Genomic DNA, 20413 nt, shown 5'->3' with positions numbered 1-20413 from the left:
GAAAGAATTGGGGCCAGTATTTTTGTTGTTATTTTGGTTCTTTTAATAAATTTTTAAATTTTGGAATAATTTTAGATTTACAGGAAAGTTGCAAAGATAGTATAGAATGTACCTTTATACCCCTCACACAGTTTTCCCTGATATTAACATCAGTTTTTCACAAAACTACTTCTCCAGTTACCTCTTATCATTGCCTCAATTTGAGAATTAGAAGCAATTGGATTTTTTTAGTCCCATATGGTCTCAAGTTACCACACAATTTTAATTCTAGGCCATTGGCACAGAGAAATGTATTCCTTTTCATCCTTGATTGCAAGCTGTCTAGTTCTTGCCCAGATTTATCTGTCTTGAATAGAACCTCACTGAAAGCAGTAAGAAAGACCAGTGTTCTTAATTGTCTCAACCTTTTCCTTTGAGGTCTGCCTCCCAAGACATTACAGATAACAGTTCTGTAAATATTTTGCTGAAATCTAACAATAGTCACCAGCTTTCCAGTCTGTAATATCTGTGTTCTTACCCTCTACCTTCCTACTGAGCTAGTTCTGCATATTATAGGTTTGTTATGGTAGCATCCCACTTCTAGTAACAAAATTTGTGTATTTGGAGTCCAGTTGTAGGGAACAAAATTCACTCTAGCTAGTTTACACACAAAGGTATTTCCATACAGAGAGCATTAAATGGCTTACAGAATCATTAGGAAAGCTGAAAATGTAGACTCTAGGTTAAGCTTTCAGGAATGATTTTGAGAGCCATGCCCCGGATCAGGTCACCAAAGATGCTCCTGGCTATCATGAAGTGAACAGCTGAATTGGAGCTGGCATGAAAGCTGTTATTTCTACAACTGTGCTGCCACTGCCAAATGCGGAAATCCTCTACAGGAAAACCAGATACCCCCACGTTGATGTTAACCACCAGAAGTAGCAGAACACATGACCTCTTCCTATTTCCATTTCGCATATCTTGCACAAGTATATGTAATTTACCTTAAATCTTGAACACTAACTTGGAAATGTAGTTTTTTAGCTTTCTGGCTTCTGTAGAACAGGGAGGTACACTGAAAGGTGGTAGTAATGGACTTTGCATGCCAGTCCACCATATTCACCACACTTTGGGGAAGTCTCAGTTGTTCCACTTTGAGTTGTCTGATGAACTCTAAATTTCTAATCCTTGTTCTGGGCTAATAATACTTTTTATACCATCACAATTAAATTTTTTAAAGTTTGGACTTCGTAGAAGCAGGCTCTAGATGAATATACTTTTGCAAGTGCCTTATTAAGGAAGTACTCATAGGCGAGACCAGTAACAGAGTAAGGAAAGCAGGACTGGGAAGAGGAAGAAGCCAACTAAGGATGTCACCTTAGATAAAAGTCCCACAGAAGGGCTTCCCTGGTGGCGCAGTGGTTGAGAGTCCGCCTGCCGTTGCAGGGGACACGGGTTCATGTCCGGGAAGATCCCACATGCCGCGGAGCCGCTGGGCCTGTGAGCCATGGCCACTGAGCCTGCGCGTCCGGAGCCTGTGCTCCGCAACGGGAGAGGCCACAACAGTGAGAGGCCCGCGTACTGAAAAAAAAAATCCCACAGAGAGTGGGCCTCATATTGATCCAGCAGGAGGTCTGGGCTTCTTTCAACTAGAAGTAAGGAAAATGGGCTTTCATATTTCCATACTGCACTGTTTTTGGTTAACAGCTGCCTTGGGGCTTTTGGCTCTGCCTAGATGCGTAAAATATTTGAAATAGCCCAGAGGCAGTCTTCTGAAGTACTGCAGGTGCTGGCAGTTGAAAACATAATAGTCTAGATGTGTGAGAAGTTTAAACAGCGATCTGAGGGGGCTCTGATAGAGCATCACTATTAAGTTCATTCCATCTTATTATAGATTCTTCACATTGATGCTTTTCAATTTCTGGGTGAGAATATTTTAAAAAGGAGGGTTAGTGGGATGAGCTGCAGTTCTTTTTGTCCTTATTGCTACAAATAGCCTTGAGGCTATAACTGATATTATTATCTACTTCTACCATCCATTCTAGATTCACTGCATTTTCCACTAACACTTCTGCTGGTCTTAATGGTTTGCCTGGTGGTATGACTGAGATCTTCTCTGAGGGCTCTGAGCCCCTGGTCACTGTGTACTTCTCAGGCTGTGATTGCTATAATTGCCCAGAGTTAAAACTGAGCATGAGAGCACTAAGGATTCCTTGGTGAATTTCCTTTATTCCAAACATATTTTTCCTGCCCTCATTATATAGCAGCAACCCTGCCCCCTTATAATAATCAAAGTCAGTTACAGTATGGTAACTCCTTTCTTTGCCTGTTGATCTGCCAGCATGAGAAGCCCAAAATGAGTAGGTAGCAGCCATAGCTTTAGATTAAATGGGACTCTTTCTGTCCCCCCGGTGAAGAAGTCCCCACTCTGGAAACCAGGACCTCTAGACCCACAGAATCTAAATTGAGGGGACAAGAAGCACAAGAGTGTTATCAAGAGTGATACTTAGCGGGGGCATTCCTACTTCTACTTCTTGGTTTCCAGACCCATGTATTCTCTATAAATGTAATGGCTTGTTGGTTTGTGCTATATATTGTGTCTTTAAGGGCACCCAGTTCCTAATGAGATCATCTCTAAGCTGCACCTTTAAAGGCTATTGGCCATCAGCTTTGAGGTAACATGGTATGTGGTGGGACCAATGGAGACTTTGGTTATATGCCCTTATTGTACCTCCTTTTCTTTTGTATAAAGTGGGTTTCTCGTTCCAGGATGGTGTTATGTGAGATTTCATGTTAATAAATCATGTACTCTTATGAGCCCTCAGATAGCAATGCAGCCAAGGCACTGTGGGCAGGAAAGGCAAAAGCAAACCTAAAATATATGCCAGTCCCAACCAGAATTAATTGCTACCCTTTCTGGGATGGAAGGTGTCTAATGTAATCAACTTATCACCAAGTGACTGGTTGATTTCCTTAAAGGATAGTACTCAATCACGGGCTGGGGATCAGCCTCTGCTGCTGACCAGTTGGACATTCAGCAGCATCGGTAGCTAAACCAGCTTTATTGAAGGGAGCCCCTATTGTAGGGTGCATTCAGAGCTTTTATCTCTGTCACCATGGCTGTTATTCATGGGCCCTTTTGTAGAAGTACTTGGATGGCTGAGTACAGAGATTGAATGGCATCTACTGGACAAGTTACCCTGCATGATTGTTTCTTAAGTGGAGACATTAAGAGACTTAATGTCTCTTTAGTGGAGTTCTCTAGTGAGCATTAACATGTGAAACAGATCGTCACCCTTTGTACATACTTCTATATGACTATCCATAAACCTTCCATAAATCATTTCTCCCTGATCTTCCAGTCTTATTCCTTCCAGGCCCCTGACCATCCATCCAAACCATTTGCCACCATCCAGGGATCCACTGACCCACTTTTCTCTCCACACAAAGTGGATAATGAGGTGCATTTCTCAAACTCTGCACAGTGTAGGATTTTGTCTTACTCCTGTGTTCCAGGGCAGTCCCTCAGTGGGGCTACAGTGCAGCAACAGTTCATTTTCAGCTTGTACCAATGTACCAAGATGATCCATCCATGAACCAGGCACAGGTTTTTTCCTCTTCTTCCAGCTGGTCACCGGAATGCTCATAGGTCTGTTCTCATTATTTATTCCTATTTACTTGGATATACCACTCACATTTTATGATGGATTACTGCTGTAACTTCCTGATCTTACAGCCTCGTGGGTATGATAGCACCCAGCTCATGAAGGCTTGCTCTGGTTGCATAGTCCCTTGATGACCCATAGTCTTTATGATTATTATTTACCCCATATCACTGTATCAGCTGTCTAGTGTTGTATAACAATATACTTAAAATAGTAACTATTACCGCTTACGGGTCAGTGGTCATTTGAGTGGTTCTGTTTATCTGGGTCTGGTTTGGCCAGTTGTGGCTGGATTCTCTCATTTTCTCATGCATCCATGGTCAGTTGGTAGGTTGGCTGGGGGTTGGCTGGTCCAAGGTGGCATTACTTGTATGACTGGCCATTGGCTGTCTTGTGGTTGGGGTGATGGATGATGGAGATTGGCCATGTTTTCTTTTGTCACATGGCAGGTTACCCTGGAATTATTCACAAAGCAGTGGTAGGGTTCCAAGAGAATGAGTGGAAATTTGCAGGGTGCCTTTAGCCTTAGCATCAGGACTTATGTGCTGTTATGTCTGTCACATTCTTTTGGGAAAAGGAAATCACAAGGCCAGCCTCATAAAGGGATGGGGAAATAGAATGCATTTCTTAATAGGGGACTTGGGTACAAGGAAGGGAATACTTTGGGACATTTTTTAAACAGCTTTATTGAGGTACAGTTTACACACCATAAAATTCACCTGTCTTAAATGTAATAATTCTGTATTTTTGGTAAATTTATTGAGTTGTGCAACTATCAGCATAATCCAGTTTTAGAACATTTCTATAACCCTAACAAGATCCATTGTGCATTTTACCAAATGCTGGAAAGATTGCATGAGCCATATTCTCTTCTACTTTATCCAAGTCGTTCACTACATATGAAGAATCTTGGTGGTGTGACACTATAGGATACCAAAAATTTTACCACCAGGAATGGAATTTCTGTTGCCATTGCCAAACAATCGATCCAATTCCAGAATCCTGTCCTTAGAGAGTATGCTTCGTAGACCCACTTCTAGCACGAACGGTTGTAGATCAAGTTCCCCAGAAACAAACCCTGAAATGGAGAGTAGTAGGCAAGTGATTTATTTAGGAATTATTCCCAGGGGATACCCAGGAAGGGAGTGGGGGAAGCAAGATACTGAAGTGCAAGAAACAAAGAATGAGTGTGATCTCAGACAGAAATCTGATCTCTGAGCAGAAAAATGCAGAGGTTAGGCTTCATCCTAATCCCAGAGAGAAAAATCTGTTATATAAATTTCACCTTAAAACTGTTCTAATCCAAGGCAAGGGAGCTGGGCTTCTATACTTTAACACCTGATCTTACTTGTGACTCTCTGAGAGTGCTGGCAAAGTCTCTCTAGTAGCTTGAGGGCAATCCTGTGACGAAGAACCCTAGGTACAGGCTATCAAAAAATTAAAAAAAAAAAAACCTAAATTGAAGAACTTGAAAAAGAATAGATATGCGTATATGTATAACTGAATTGCTTTGCAGTACACCTAAAAGTAACACACCATTGTTAATCAACTATACTCCAATATAAAAAAAATTGAAAACAAACAAAAAATACCTAAATTGGTGTGGACGAGAGGACACAAAAATGGGGCCAGAGGGAATCTGGGTGGAGCGTCTACATTGTCTGCTTACAGGCTTTATTCATGATGGTTCTCCTAAAATTAGCACTTTTAATCAAAGCATGAGCATGTTTCTGAATGGACCCACTCTACTTAATATAGGTCCAGGTATTTGGGAATAATAGAGGGGGGAAAGTGGGCTTAAGAAATTTTAATTTTATGTTCATGAACTTAAAATTGTTTAATCACTATGAATTGAAATGTTGACATTTAGTAAATAGTATTTCAAATTACATAAACTATAAGAACATTTTAGATTTTGTTTTACTTTTCATATATATATATATATTTATTTATTTATTTATTTTTGGCTGCGTTGGGTCTTCTTTGCTGCGCGCAGGCTTTCTCTAGTTGCATTGAGCGGGGGCTACTCTTTCTTGCGGTGCACGGGCTCTAGGCACGTGGGCTTCAGTAGTTGTGGCACACGGGCTTAGTTGCTCTGTGGCATGTGGGATCTTCCTGGACCAGGGATCGAACCATGTCCACTGTGTTGGCAGGCGGATTCCTAACCACTGTGCCACCAGGGAAGTCCTGTTTTACTTTTTAAACCTATTCAGTATCAAGCTTGAATAGTTTACTTTTTTTTAATTTTATTTATTTTAAATTTTTTTTAATTTTAATTTTTTTAGCTTAGTTCTTAATTGATTCTTTTGGTCTTAGCAACTGAATCATTTCATCTGGCCTTGCTTTTGGCTAAGAAAACCTATATAATATTGCTGTCTCTGGTTTGACTTTTTTTTTTTTTTTTTTTTGCGGTACGCGGGCCTCTTCACTGTTGTGGCCTCTCCCGTTGCGGAGCACAGGCTCCGGACGCGCAGGCTCAGCAGCCATGGCTCACGGGCCCAGCCGCTCCGCGGCATGTGGGATCTTCCCAGACCGGGGCATGAACCCATGTCCCCTGCATCGGCAGGCGGACTCTCAACCACTGTGCCACCAGGGAAGCCCTGGTTTGACTTTTGTATAAAGAAAATACTCCTTCATTTTTGCCTAATTACCAGGGTTATGGATTAAATTGGCTTTTGACTAGGTAATGAAAGCTCATTTTTATGATCCTCATTTGCTTAAGGCTTTGACACCTTGTAGCCTAACTTCCAAGCAAATCAATGAATTCGGCAATTGAAATGTAAATTTTTAATGACAACTATTTAAAATTAAGAATTGTATCTTTATACATATATATATTTGAATTAAATTATTAACTGTAGGAACAACAAGGCTATGACAGATCCTTCAAGAAAGTATTTAACCAGCAGTAGAGAGAAGCAGCTGAGTTTGAAACAGTCAGAAGAGAATAGGACATCAGGTAAGTATTTGGTCTTCGTATAAGATACCATTTATTGTATGATGGATTGTATTAGACTAGAAATAGAAACCTAAACTGGGGCATATTTCTCTACATTATTCAGGAATACTGTGTAATTCAGTACTAGTTATCAGGTACCAATTTGTATCTAGTACTTGGCTAAAATATGTTTTTAAATATTAGAACTATAAGGGAATTTTTATTTTGCTTGCAAGGAATTTAAGCTTTGCCTTTTCCCCTGTTTAACTACCTAGAATTAAATTATTTCATTGTCAGAGTACCTGGACCATGGAATGAATCCAGGGAGTTAAAGTGGTTGAAATTAAAGTTCATCAGTGTTGCTACTTATTAGAAGTTCCAGAAGATCTTGAAATTATTGCCTGAAGCAGTTGTTTAAGTTCACTTGTTCCTTGTTTTTACAAAAACTAAAAGTTAGACTGTCCCTGAATTTTTATTAGTGTTTCCTATACTTAACGTATCTCTCTGATCCTCTAAACTCCTTTAAGACTCAAGTATCTGGTATTGATTTGAATACTGTGTTCAACTTGAAATTAAATTGAAGCAAGCTAAAATATGGCATGATTTTGATAATTTGGGAGTTTACGAGAATTCATTTGATCAGGACTCTAGGAACAGTCTTCTTTCAGTGGTTCAGAGCTGTAACATTGGACTCCTACAGAAAGAAGTAGCTCTAATATAATTCTTACCTCTGAAATAATAATACATTATGTAAACGCCACTTATTGGTTTTCAGCTTTTGCAATCAACCTATAGTTAGAAAACAGAATACTTAAAGACGTAATAATCCTTAATACTGTTGAAGTTAAGGTACGTCTTACAAAAGTTGATGTAGAAGAGGAGAGAGAGAAGGAAGTAAATGGTCAAGTGATAAAAAGGTTCATGGAACAAAATGTAGAAAGTTTAAGTGTGTTAAAGTTGCAAAGTTAATCAGTAGAACTAAAATAACACAACTGATGGGGAGTTCCCTGGCAGTCCAGTGGTTAGGACTCGGCGCTTTTACTACATAAACTATAAGAACATTTTAGATTTTGTTTTACTTTTCATATATATATATATATTTATTTATTTATTTATTTTTGGCTGCGTTGGGTCTTCTTTGCTGCGCGCAGGCTTTCTCTAGTTGCATTGAGCGGGGGCTACTCTTTCTTGCGGTGCACGGGCTCTAGGCACGTGGGCTTCAGTAGTTGTGGCACACGGGCTTAGTTGCTCTGTGGCATGTGGGATCTTCCTGGACCAGGGATCGAACCATGTCCACTGTGTTGGCAGGCGGATTCCTAACCACTGTGCCACCAGGGAAGTCCTGTTTTACTTTTTAAACCTATTCAGTATCAAGCTTGAATAGTTTACTTTTTTTTAATTTTATTTATTTTAAATTTTTTTTAATTTTAATTTTTTTAGCTTAGTTCTTAATTGATTCTTTTGGTCTTAGCAACTGAATCATTTCATCTGGCCTTGCTTTTGGCTAAGAAAACCTATATAATATTGCTGTCTCTGGTTTGACTTTTTTTTTTTTTTTTTTTTGCGGTACGCGGGCCTCTTCACTGTTGTGGCCTCTCCCGTTGCGGAGCACAGGCTCCGGACGCGCAGGCCCAGCAGCCATGGCTCACGGGCCCAGCCGCTCCGCGGCATGTGGGATCTTCCCAGACCGGGGCATGAACCCATGTCCCCTGCATCGGCAGGCGGACTCTCAACCACTGTGCCACCAGGGAAGCCCTGGTTTGACTTTTGTATAAAGAAAATACTCCTTCATTTTTGCCTAATTACCAGGGTTATGGATTAAATTGGCTTTTGACTAGGTAATGAAAGCTCATTTTTATGATCCTCATTTGCTTAAGGCTTTGACACCTTGTAGCCTAACTTCCAAGCAAATCAATGAATTCGGCAATTGAAATGTAAATTTTTAATGACAACTATTTAAAATTAAGAATTGTATCTTTATACATATATATATTTGAATTAAATTATTAACTGTAGGAACAACAAGGCTATGACAGATCCTTCAAGAAAGTATTTAACCAGCAGTAGAGAGAAGCAGCTGAGTTTGAAACAGTCAGAAGAGAATAGGACATCAGGTAAGTATTTGGTCTTCGTATAAGATACCATTTATTGTATGATGGATTGTATTAGACTAGAAATAGAAACCTAAACTGGGGCATATTTCTCTACATTATTCAGGAATACTGTGTAATTCAGTACTAGTTATCAGGTACCAATTTGTATCTAGTACTTGGCTAAAATATGTTTTTAAATATTAGAACTATAAGGGAATTTTTATTTTGCTTGCAAGGAATTTAAGCTTTGCCTTTTCCCCTGTTTAACTACCTAGAATTAAATTATTTCATTGTCAGAGTACCTGGACCATGGAATGAATCCAGGGAGTTAAAGTGGTTGAAATTAAAGTTCATCAGTGTTGCTACTTATTAGAAGTTCCAGAAGATCTTGAAATTATTGCCTGAAGCAGTTGTTTAAGTTCACTTGTTCCTTGTTTTTACAAAAACTAAAAGTTAGACTGTCCCTGAATTTTTATTAGTGTTTCCTATACTTAACGTATCTCTCTGATCCTCTAAACTCCTTTAAGACTCAAGTATCTGGTATTGATTTGAATACTGTGTTCAACTTGAAATTAAATTGAAGCAAGCTAAAATATGGCATGATTTTGATAATTTGGGAGTTTACGAGAATTCATTTGATCAGGACTCTAGGAACAGTCTTCTTTCAGTGGTTCAGAGCTGTAACATTGGACTCCTACAGAAAGAAGTAGCTCTAATATAATTCTTACCTCTGAAATAATAATACATTATGTAAACGCCACTTATTGGTTTTCAGCTTTTGCAATCAACCTATAGTTAGAAAACAGAATACTTAAAGACGTAATAATCCTTAATACTGTTGAAGTTAAGGTACGTCTTACAAAAGTTGATGTAGAAGAGGAGAGAGAGAAGGAAGTAAATGGTCAAGTGATAAAAAGGTTCATGGAACAAAATGTAGAAAGTTTAAGTGTGTTAAAGTTGCAAAGTTAATCAGTAGAACTAAAATAACACAACTGATGGGGAGTTCCCTGGCAGTCCAGTGGTTAGGACTCGGCGCTTTTACTGCTGTGGGCCCAGGTTCAATCCCTGGTCAGGGAACTAAGATCCTGCAAGCCACGTGGCACGGCCAAAAAATAAATAAATAAAACAAAATAACACAAATGGTAATTGGTTGGAGAGAGGAGAACAAGAGTAGGGGTGATGTAAATAAGAAATTATTTCTAATTTTTCAAAAAGGGAGTCAGCTGATATTGTTTAAAAATGAATAAATCAAGAAATTATAGAAACATTATGTAATGTTACGGAGGAAATCAGAAAAACTAAGTTTCAAAAAATGGTTAGAAATTGGAAGCAAAATTTGTGGAGCTTTAAGGCTGGAGAGTATTCTTTTATGGCGTGTTACGATGTTTTCCACAGTGTTTGATCTTTTAACATGCGTATATATGTATTATTTTGATGAAAAGAAGGGGGAAAAAAGAGTTTAAATATAAACAAGCCCAATGCATAATTTTATTATTAAATGAACTTGAATGGTTGATTTAGGAATTAAACGTTTCCTGTATCTGTTCATTTTTTAGGGCTTTTACCTTTGCAGTCATCATCTTTTTATGGTAGCAGAGCTGCATCCAAGGACTACTCTCCTGGCAGCACTAACCTAGACAGGTATGCATTGGTTATATGCCTTGTGAAGAACTTGAAGAGCTTTCTTCTTCAGAATATTAAATGATGGGATGGGCTGTGCATTGTGCTCTAAATGAATACCCTAATTTAAAATAACAAAATTGATGAGAATTATAGATTCATGACATTTTAGTTAGAAAGTACTCTAGAAATGTTTTAGTTCAAACTCTTATTTTTTATGTTTTTCAACACAAGAATAAACTGATGTGTAGGAAGATTTGTACTGAGGCCACAGGTTGTGACTGGCAGTGTAATCAGATACTAGACCAGTGTATTTTCCATTGTTCCAAGTGATGAACATATGATCTGTCCTTTGGGGCATTTTAAAATTGCCTTTGTTGCCTGTGTATTTGTTAAGCTACCTACCAAAAGTTAAGACATTTTCCTTAAAAAGCAAAAGTTTCACATTAGTGGGTATCTTTAACTGGAAAAGGCTAGTCAGAAATTTAATTGCTGATTCTAGAGATATAGATTAAATTTTTCGAGGTTTATTGGGTATGAATGTATAAGGCAGCTGCTAAGCACTTGTCAAGGAGGTGTGATCATGGAATGCTGCACAGAGGGGCAATGATAATGATAAAAAGTGAGGGTAATGGTGTATAATAGATATGATGTGTAATGACCTATTAAGTCATATTTTGTTTTTTACTAGAATTTAATTCAAAGTGGTAAAGACATCTGGATTATTTGTATTAAATGATTAAGGAGAAATAAAGAATTTGATATTGTATATTTGGGTATATTTAGCCTTGGGTGGTATCTGTCAAGCACTTTATGACTGCAGTGGTAACTAAGTTATTTGAATTTAAGGCAGAGGAAGCTTGACATTTCTGCGTATTAGAAGAATCTTAAAGGAATCTAAGTTGAAAAGAAAAAGAACTAAATTTGGTTTTCAAGTGATTTGTTAAATACAATACAAATTTCTTCTCAAAATAGTAGAATGAGCATATTCATTGCACCTAGGAATGATTAAGGAAATAAAAATTTCTTTTAATGCAAAGCTGCACTCAAGGGTAAGGTGAAAATTTCCAGATTGGTGAGCAAACTAATACTGAGTAAAGGCTGAAGCCATAAAGCACTTACAAAACACAGACTGGCGTCAAGTATTTAGGGCTGGGTCTTCAAAACCAGCATGAGATTGGGAACTGAACATGACCCCAGACTAGAATTTGGTTTCTTATATGAAGCTACGTGAAGCTGGGTATCTAGAACTGTTCTCTGTGCTAGTAAACCAAGGCACAACACTTCTGTATAACTACCTGAGTTTGGAACCATAAATATGCTGCTTGCCTGATGCTCCCTAAACAGAGAGCAAATACCCAAAAATGGGAATTGCAATGATTGGCATCTGTTATAGTGTTACCTGCATAGGGGCAAGAATTCTGAACCCCTGATATAAAGTCCTATGCAGGTTAGAGGTCCAGACTGACACAGCTACTAAACACATCAAAAATGCATGATCATGGGATGTAGCACAGAGAGGAGATGGTAAATGTAAATGAAATTAAGAGAATTATGTTGGGCTCCTTGGTCTACCCTCCATGTCTTAATAGCATTTTGGAAAAAAAGAAAAAGACTAAGGAGAATAAAGGCAAGGAATTTGTCAAAGAAAGAATGGATGAAAATGATGGAAGTCCACATTGAAATGCCTCAACAAATGCCAAACAGCCAATATATATTTTTTAAATCCACATCGTAGAAGATGATGGGTAAAGAAATTTTAAAAGCTAAGAGAGGGGCTTCCCTGGTGGCGCAGTGGTTGAGAGTCCGCCTGCCGATTGATATAAAGTCCTATGCAGGTTAGAGGTCCAGACTGACACAGCTACTAAACACATCAAAAATGCATGATCATGGGATGTAGCACAGAGAGGAGATGGTAAATGTAAATGAAATTAAGAGAATTATGTTGGGCTCCTTGGTCTACCCTCCATGTCTTAATAGCATTTTGGAAAAAAAGAAAAAGACTAAGGAGAATAAAGGCAAGGAATTTGTCAAAGAAAGAATGGATGAAAATGATGGAAGTCCACATTGAAATGCCTCAACAAATGCCAAACAGCCAATATATATTTTTTAAATCCACATCGTAGAAGATGATGGGTAAAGAAATTTTAAAAGCTAAGAGAGGGGCTTCCCTGGTGGCGCAGTGGTTGAGAGTCCGCCTGCCGATGCAGGGGACATGGGTTCGTGCCCTGGTCCGGGAAGATCCCACATGCCACCGAGTGGCTGGGCCCGTGAGCCGTGGCCGCTGAGCTTGCGCGTCCAGAGCTTGTGCTCCGCAACGGGAGAGGCCACAACAGTGAGAGGCCCACGTACCGCAAAAAAAAAAAAGCTAAGAGAAAGAAAAATATCGTCTATAAGAGGAAAACTGACATTAGCAGCAATAGGAACAGAAGACACTGGAGTAATTCAAGAATGCAGACAGAACTTCCCTGGTGGTCCAGTGGTTAAGACTTCTTGCTTCCAACTACTGAAGCCCGCGTGCCTAGAGCCCGTGCTCCGCAACAAGAGAAGCCACCACGATGAGAAGCCGCTGCACCACGACGAAGAGTAGCCCCTGCTCGCCACAACTAGAGAAAGCCTGCACGCAGCAACGAAGACTCAAGGCAGCCAAAAATAAAATAAGTAAATTAATTAATTTAAAAAAAAAAAGGCTCCGTGCTTCCAATGCAGGGGGCACAGGTTCTATGACTGGTCGGGGAAGTTCCGCATGCTGTGTCGTGCAGCCAAAAAAAAAAAAGAATGACGTGTTTATTCAATTCAAAAGGTGAAAACAACTTCTAAAAAATTGTTCTTTTTAGATATACAAAGACAGAATTTATTTAGCAAGAAGAAAACTGAACAAAAGGAGTAGAAGTAAGAAAAATCAGTGAGCAAAACAAATGTTAAGCATATTTAAAAATTAAATACCTTTAAAATTTATTCTTTTGTATAAGTAATAAGGGCATATGGTAGAAACTTCAAAAGTTTCAGGGTGCATACAGTGAAAAATAAATCTCTCCTAACTCCTCCTTGTTCATTTTCTTTCAAGAGGCAACTACTGTTACTAATATCCTTCCGGGCTTATTCTATGCATCTAAATACATTTTGATAGTTTTTATAAAATAATGATGATAGAATTAAAAACAAAAAAATTAATAAAATATTATACAATAAGAAGAAATAAAGGAGTGGAGAAAAGTACAGGGAAATTAAAACATTTTAAGTTTGTATTTTGTTTGAGAGGAGGCCACAGTTAACATAGACATATTAAAAAGTTAAAGATGACTTCCACTTCTGGCCAAGATGGAATAACAGGGACCAGATTACCCTCCTTCATGAAAGAACTAAGAACCTGGACAAACTGTATGAAACAATGGATCTCGAGACATTGGACATGAGTCAATGAAGGACAGCGATCCCTGAGAGATGGGAAACAAATTAAGCTTATGAATGCCTCAGCTTGCTTCCTAGCGAAAGTTTCCAGGTTGCTACACAAGGAGGGGAACCATGCAGAGCCAGCCCTGTGCTCTTCCTGAGTTGAAGAAGTGGAGCTAGGAGTTCAGGGAGGCCAAGGGCGGCTAGAATTCACAGAGCAGAGTACCATAGGGGAAAGCTGCACAGAGAAGGAATTGCAGAGATCTGCAGAGGGTCCCCTTGAGTATTCATTTTGAGTGCTGAGCAGCATATGCAGGTGAGGAAACTAGTCAAGGCCAGGGGAAGAACCACCCAAAAGGATCTAAGGGAATAATACTTGGAGTATACATAAAGCCAGGCATAGTTCCTGTTCCTAATAGCAGGAATTTGAATGCCTAAGAAAGGTCTCGCCTCATTAGTGAGGAAAAACTATCCCTAGACGAATTGCTGCTCTTTTCCCACATGACAAACCTTAAAAGCAAGATCGAAAAAGATCAAACTGTTTCCCGGTAACCTAACCACATCCCAGAACAAAATTTGAGAATGTTTATAGAAATAAAAAATACACAGCACCCCACAAGATAAAATTCACAATGTCTGATATCCAAGAAAATATTACTAAGCTTACAAACAGGAAAATACAACTCATAAGAGAAAAATTAATAAATACTCGGAAATGACACATATGATAGAATTAGTAGACAAAGATTTTGAGTTATTAACCTAGATCAGTAATGACATTAAATATAAATACACTAAATGTTTCAGTTAAAGAGAAAGACTGGATTTTAAAGGAAGAATAATAATCCATGTGCTGTTTAAAAGACAACTACAGTATAAAGATGGAGAAAGGTTGAAAGCAAAAGGACAAAAACAGATACACCTTTCATTGTCCAAACTACAATATGTAGGAGTACATAGTAAGAAATAAAACTGATAGAAAGCTAATGATAACTTTTAGGGTAGAGGAACGGGGTTGTGTTTGGGGAGGGGTACTTGGAGGTTTTTGACATTAATGGTTGTTTACATATGTGTTTGCTTTATAAAAATATTATTAAGCTCCACACTTGATTTTTAATTAATAAACTTTTCTTTCTAGAGCAGTTTTAGGTTCACAGCAAAATTGAACAGAAAGTGCAAAGTGTGCCTAATTACCCCCATCCTCCCTCACACACAAAACTTCCCTCACTATCAACATCCTGTACCACAGTGTTACACATTTGATTTTTATATACTTTTCTGTATTCTATTTCACAATTTTTTTTTTTGAGTAAAAAACCAGACACTGGCTAACAGATGGCCTAGGCAGACAATAAGTTGTTTGGGGACAATTGGTTTTTTCTTATAAAAAAGTAAATCGTATTCCTGCTTTACAAGATGCAAAAAGTAAATGTCCAAACAGATTAAAGACCTGAGTAGGAGGGAAAACAAGATTTTAAACTTTTAAAAGAAAATATAGGAAAACATTTCTCTGACTTACATTACAGAATGATTCCTTTTTAAAAAAAATTTATTCATTTATTTTTGGCCACAATGGGTCTTCGTTGCTGTGTGTGGGCTTTCTCTAGTTGCGGCGAGCGGGGGCTACTCTTTGTTGCGGTGCGCAGGCTTCTCCTTGCGGTGGCTTCTCTTGTTGCAGAGCATGGGCTTTAGGCGCGCAGGCTTCAGTAGTTGTGGCACGTGGGCTCAGTAGTTGTGGCTCGCAGCCTCAGTAGTTGTGGTGCACGCGCTTAGTTGCTCCGCGGCATGTGGGATCTCCCCTGCATTGGCAGGCGGATTCTTATCCACAGCGCCACCAGGGACGTCCCTACAGAATGATTCTTAAACAAGACACAGAAATTGAAACCATAAAGAAAAGATTGATATGTTCAACTTTGGTAGTAATCAGGAAAATATAAAACAAAATAACGAGATCATGTTTCACTCATTAGAGTGATAATAATGTAATGGAGACCATGTAAAGAAAGGGAAATTCACTACTGATGGAAATATAAATTGGTACAGCCTTTTTGGAACAGTCACTATCTAGGAAAACTTTAAATGAAAATACTCCTACGATTTTCACTGCTAAGCATGCAAGTTAGAGTAAGTTCTCAAGGAGATTGGGTAAGAATATTTGTTGTCTAATAGTGGAAAAAATTCACTGCCTAAATGTTTTCAAGACGAGGTAAACTAATGTATGATAGTCATTAAGTGGATAAAAGTGAATAAAGAAGTAAAACTATATTTATGGCTTTTCTCAAGCCATTAACTTGGATTATTTTGATTATAGGTTATGTAGGTACAGTATTATGCCTTCAGCTCCCTGTCAACAGATTTGCTGATTTACATTTGTGAAATTTTCTCCCAAGTGATCATTATTACTGATATTTCCTCAAATTTAGGATTTTTTTCCCCTAGACCTTGACTTCTCTGAATCTACTAGGGGAAAAAAGTAACATTCAAAATTGTTATGCTTCTTCACTTTTTCTTTTTTATAGGACTAATATTTCAAGCCAAACTCCCTCTGCCAAAAGAAGTTTGGGATTTCTTCCTCAGCCAGCTCCTCTTTCTGTTAAAAAACTGAGGTGTAACCAGGATTACACCGGCTGGAACAAACCAAGAGTGCCCCTTTCCTCTCACCAACAGCAGCAACTACAGGGGTAGGTAAATTCTTTTATTTTGCTTTCTTTTTATAAAGTGATTCAACTGAAGTATGTTTTACTTGGTATAAAAAAATGATTAAAGGAGTCATATTAATTTTAGTTCTCAAATATTTGCTAACTTATTAAAGATTTATCACATCCATAAAATTCAGTCCATTATCTGCCTTCTAATTTTCAAACTTTGAAAAAATATATATGCATGTATATATATATATATATGTGTGTGTGTGTGTGTATATATATATATATATATATATAAACATTTGTCATAAAGCAGAAAGTGCATATTCTTAAATCCCATACACGTCATCTCCTGAGATACTTCAACATTAATTTTATTTATATCCTTCCCAGCCCCTTCATGCTTATATTCTTATTAAACACCCAAAAATGAGACCATGGTATAATAACTATAGTAATAATAGCAGCTTTATCTAAAGTGTTTGTTACGTGCCAGAGACTGTGCTAAGCATTTAAATGAATTTTTTTCTTTAAATCTTCGCAATAGCTCTCTGAGCTAGACATATTAAAAAGTCTGCTTTTATAGATGAAGTAACTAAGGCTTAGAGAAGTTAATTAACTTACTTGAGGTGTTGTAGTACAGCAGTAGTAAATCTAGGCAGTTGGACTGCACTTGCATTTTTTTCCTTCCAATTTTATTGAGATGTAATTGATGTACAGCACTGTGTAAGTTTAAATTGTACAGCATAATGATTTGACTTACATACATCATGAAATGATTACCACAATAAGTTTAGTGAATATCCATCATCTTATATAGATATAAAACAAAAGAAAAAGAAAAAAATATTTTTTAAATTGAAGTGTAGTTGATTTACAATGTTGTGTTAATGTCTGCTGTACAGCAAAGTGATTCAGTTATACATATATATATACTTTTTTTTTAATATCTTTTCCGTGATGGTTTAACATAGGCTATTTTTTTTTAAATTTATTTATTTTATTTTTTTATTTTTGGCTGTGTTGGGTCTTTGTTGCTGCGCGCGGGCTTTCTCTAGTTGCGGTGAGCGGGGGGCTACTCTTCGTTGAGGTGCGCAGGCTTCTCATTGCAGTGGCTTCTCTTGATGTGGAGCATGGGCTCTAGGCGTGCGGGCTTCAGTAGTTGTGGCACACGTGTTCAGTAGTTGTGGCTTGCGGGCTCTAGAGCGCAGGCTCAGTAGTTGCGGCGCACGGGCTTAGTTGCTCCATGGCATGTGGGATCTTCCCGGACCAGGGCTCGAACCCGTGTCCCCTGCATTAGCAGGTGGATTCTTAATCACTGCGCCACCAGGGAAGCCCTATCATACTATCATAGGCTCTTGAATATAGTTGTCTGTGCTATACAGTAGGACCTTGTTGTTTATCCATTCTATATATAATAGCTTACATCTGCTAACCCCAATCTCCCACTCTCTCCCTCTCCCCAGCCCTCTCTCCCTTGGCAACCACCAGTCTGTTATCTATGTCTGTGGTTCTGTTTCTGTTTCATAGATAGGTTCATTTGTGTCATATTTTAGATTCCTCATATAAGTGATATCATATTTGTCTTTCTCTTTCTGACTTACTTCAGTTAGTATGGTAATATCTAGTTGCATCCATGTTGCTGCATATGGCATTATTTCATTCTTTTTTATGGCCAAGTAATATTCCATTGTATATATATATACCACATCTTCTTTATCCATTTATCTGTCGATGGACGTTTAGGTTGTTTCCATGTCTTGCCTGTTGTGAATAGTGCTGCTACGAACATAGGGGTTCATGTATCTTTTTGAATTATAGTTTTGTCTGGATATATGCCCAGGATTGGGATTGCTGGATCATATGGTAATTCTATTTTTAGTTTTCTGAGGAACCTCCATACTGTTTTTCACAGTGGCTGCTCCAATTTACATTCCCACCAACAGTGTAGGAGAGTTCCCTAGAAAAAATATTTTTTCCTTTCTCAAGAATCCTTGAGAACTCTTAGGATTTACTCTCTTAACAGCTCTCCTGTATAACATATAGTAGTGTTAATTATATTAATCATGTTGTACATTATATTCCTAGTAATTATTTATCTGATCACTGGAAGTTGTACCTTTTCACCACATTCATCCAATTCCCCCTTCCCCTACTCCCCATGTCCAGTAACCACAAATCTGATCTCTTCTATGAGTTTGTTTGTTTATTTATTTGTTTTTGAAGTATAAGTGACCTACAACACTATGTTAGTACTGGTGCACAACATAGTGATTCAGTATTTCTGTACATTTCAAAATGATCAACATGTTCACTTGCATTCTTAATCACTATGCTATATTCTCTGTTCCCTGATTTCTTTCTACCCCACATTAATTATGGGCATCCTCTTATATTAGTACATAACCTTTAGCCATGTTAGTGTGCATTTAGATTCCCCTTTTTTCCAATTATAATCCAGGCTAGAACGAACATTTTTATATACATGTGTTTATAATATTTGTTAAAACTTTTCTATAGGAAAAATTCTTGGAAATAGAATTGTTAAGACTAAGAGAGGCACTTTGAAATTTTTGATTACTCTTACCACATTGCTTTCCCAAAACCTACCAGCATGTTTGTTTTTAATCTCACTCAGATTACTGTTTTTCCCCAGCTTTCGGATTACCTTTTTACTTGAGTGACTGGTGTCTGCCAGTTTGGTTTATCCATGGTAGTTTATTTGCCTCATATTTTAGCAGAAAAAAACATAAAACTTGTAGTGAAAACGTTTCACTTCTCTACTTACTGTTCTTCTCTGAGCCTCTTCTTTTTTGCTTTGTCTTCTAAAATGTTTACCTTCCAGTTTAATTCTAAATTTCCTTTCTTCTTCATTCTAATTGTTCTGCCTCAAATTATTAGCCTGCTGCTTCCTTACCAGACAACGTTTTTATATTAGTCTGTCCTATTTTGTGACCATTTTTCATCCACATCTTATTTCTATCTACCTTGATCTTACTTGGCTCATCTTCTTCATAGCCTCCTCCTATGTACTTTATAGTTTACTTTTGGTCTCTGTCATTCATATCCTTCTGAGTCCTTTGATATCCTTGAGTTACCCTTGGTGCTCCAGGCTCCCTCTCTACCTCCATTGTTTCTTTAATTTCTGTATAGTACCTGTACCCTGCTTTCCTTTTTTCAGACTTCTTGCGGGAATTTGAGTTCAGTATTTCAAGTAAGCTAAATACCCAGGACTAAGGACTCCTTAAAAAACAAACAAATAAACAAAAATACCGAGTAGAAAACTGCCAAGTCTAGAGGATAATGGAGGCTACCTAATTCTAGTATTCCTCACAAATCCCCCCCAAAACATAAAAAGTATGAGGAGTTCAAAGAAAAACACATATAACCTTTACCATTCTAAGAGGCAAAGAATACCATCACCTTTAAACTACTTTCTAAGTAGAGAAGCAAAGCAGATTCTAGCAGTGTTCCTGTTTCCCACTGCTTTAAGCCTGTGGGTGCTGAGAGTCAGGGACTTAAGAGGCTTAAGAGATTTCATGAAAAAAGAATATATAGGAGTAAAAGACTTAGATGAAGCACAGAAAAAAATCACTCTCAGAAAGAGAAATTCAAATACTAAGTTTCTAAATATTGAATATAGGTCTGTATCTTGGTTGTTTGCAGCACTGGTTACAGGGAAGGGGCTTGAAAGTAAGTGGTATCAGAAGTCACAAAGAGTACTATTTAAAATGGACAGACTAGATAGTAAAAAAAAAAACAAGCTTAAAAAACAAGGGTTATGAGCACTATAAAAAAGTACAAATACAGATATAACCACTTTAAAAAAACGCCTTTCTTAAAACCAAAAGAAGGGCTTCCCTGGTGGCGCGGTGGTTGTGCGTCCGCCTGCCAATGCAGGGGAACCGGGTTCGTGCCCCGGTCTGGGAGGATCCCACATGCCGCAGAGCGGCTGGGCCCGTGAGCCATGGCCGCTGAGCCTGCGCGTCCGGAGCCTGTGCTCCGCAACGGGAGAGACCACAGCAGAGGGAGGCCCGCATACCACAAAAAAAAAAAAAAAAAAAAAAAAAAAAAAAAAAA

At 38.1% G+C, this 20413-nt stretch overlaps 1 protein-coding gene and 1 non-coding gene across 2 annotated transcripts in view; both read left to right on the top strand.

The window, feature by feature from the left end:
- USP37 (ubiquitin specific peptidase 37) overlaps nucleotides 1-20413 on the top strand; it is an 89547-nt gene that overhangs the window by 23518 nt on the left and 45616 nt on the right. The window contains exons 9-11 of the mRNA XM_055090008.1: nucleotides 6506-6603; nucleotides 10232-10316; nucleotides 16208-16369. Coding sequence (XP_054945983.1) covers nucleotides 6506-6603; nucleotides 10232-10316; nucleotides 16208-16369 — 345 coding nt within the window. The remainder of the gene's footprint in view (nucleotides 1-6505; nucleotides 6604-10231; nucleotides 10317-16207; nucleotides 16370-20413) is intronic.
- Nucleotides 9680-9752, top strand: TRNAK-UUU (transfer RNA lysine (anticodon UUU)). The gene has a single exon. It is a non-coding gene; the product is annotated as a tRNA-Lys (tRNA).

This window comes from Physeter macrocephalus, chromosome 2, assembly GCF_002837175.3.
Source record: "Physeter macrocephalus isolate SW-GA chromosome 2, ASM283717v5, whole genome shotgun sequence".
Classification (NCBI taxonomy): Eukaryota; Metazoa; Chordata; class Mammalia; order Artiodactyla; family Physeteridae; genus Physeter; species Physeter macrocephalus.
Note: the sequence above shows the minus strand (reverse complement) of the source record. Positions and strands in the feature narration are given on the sequence as shown.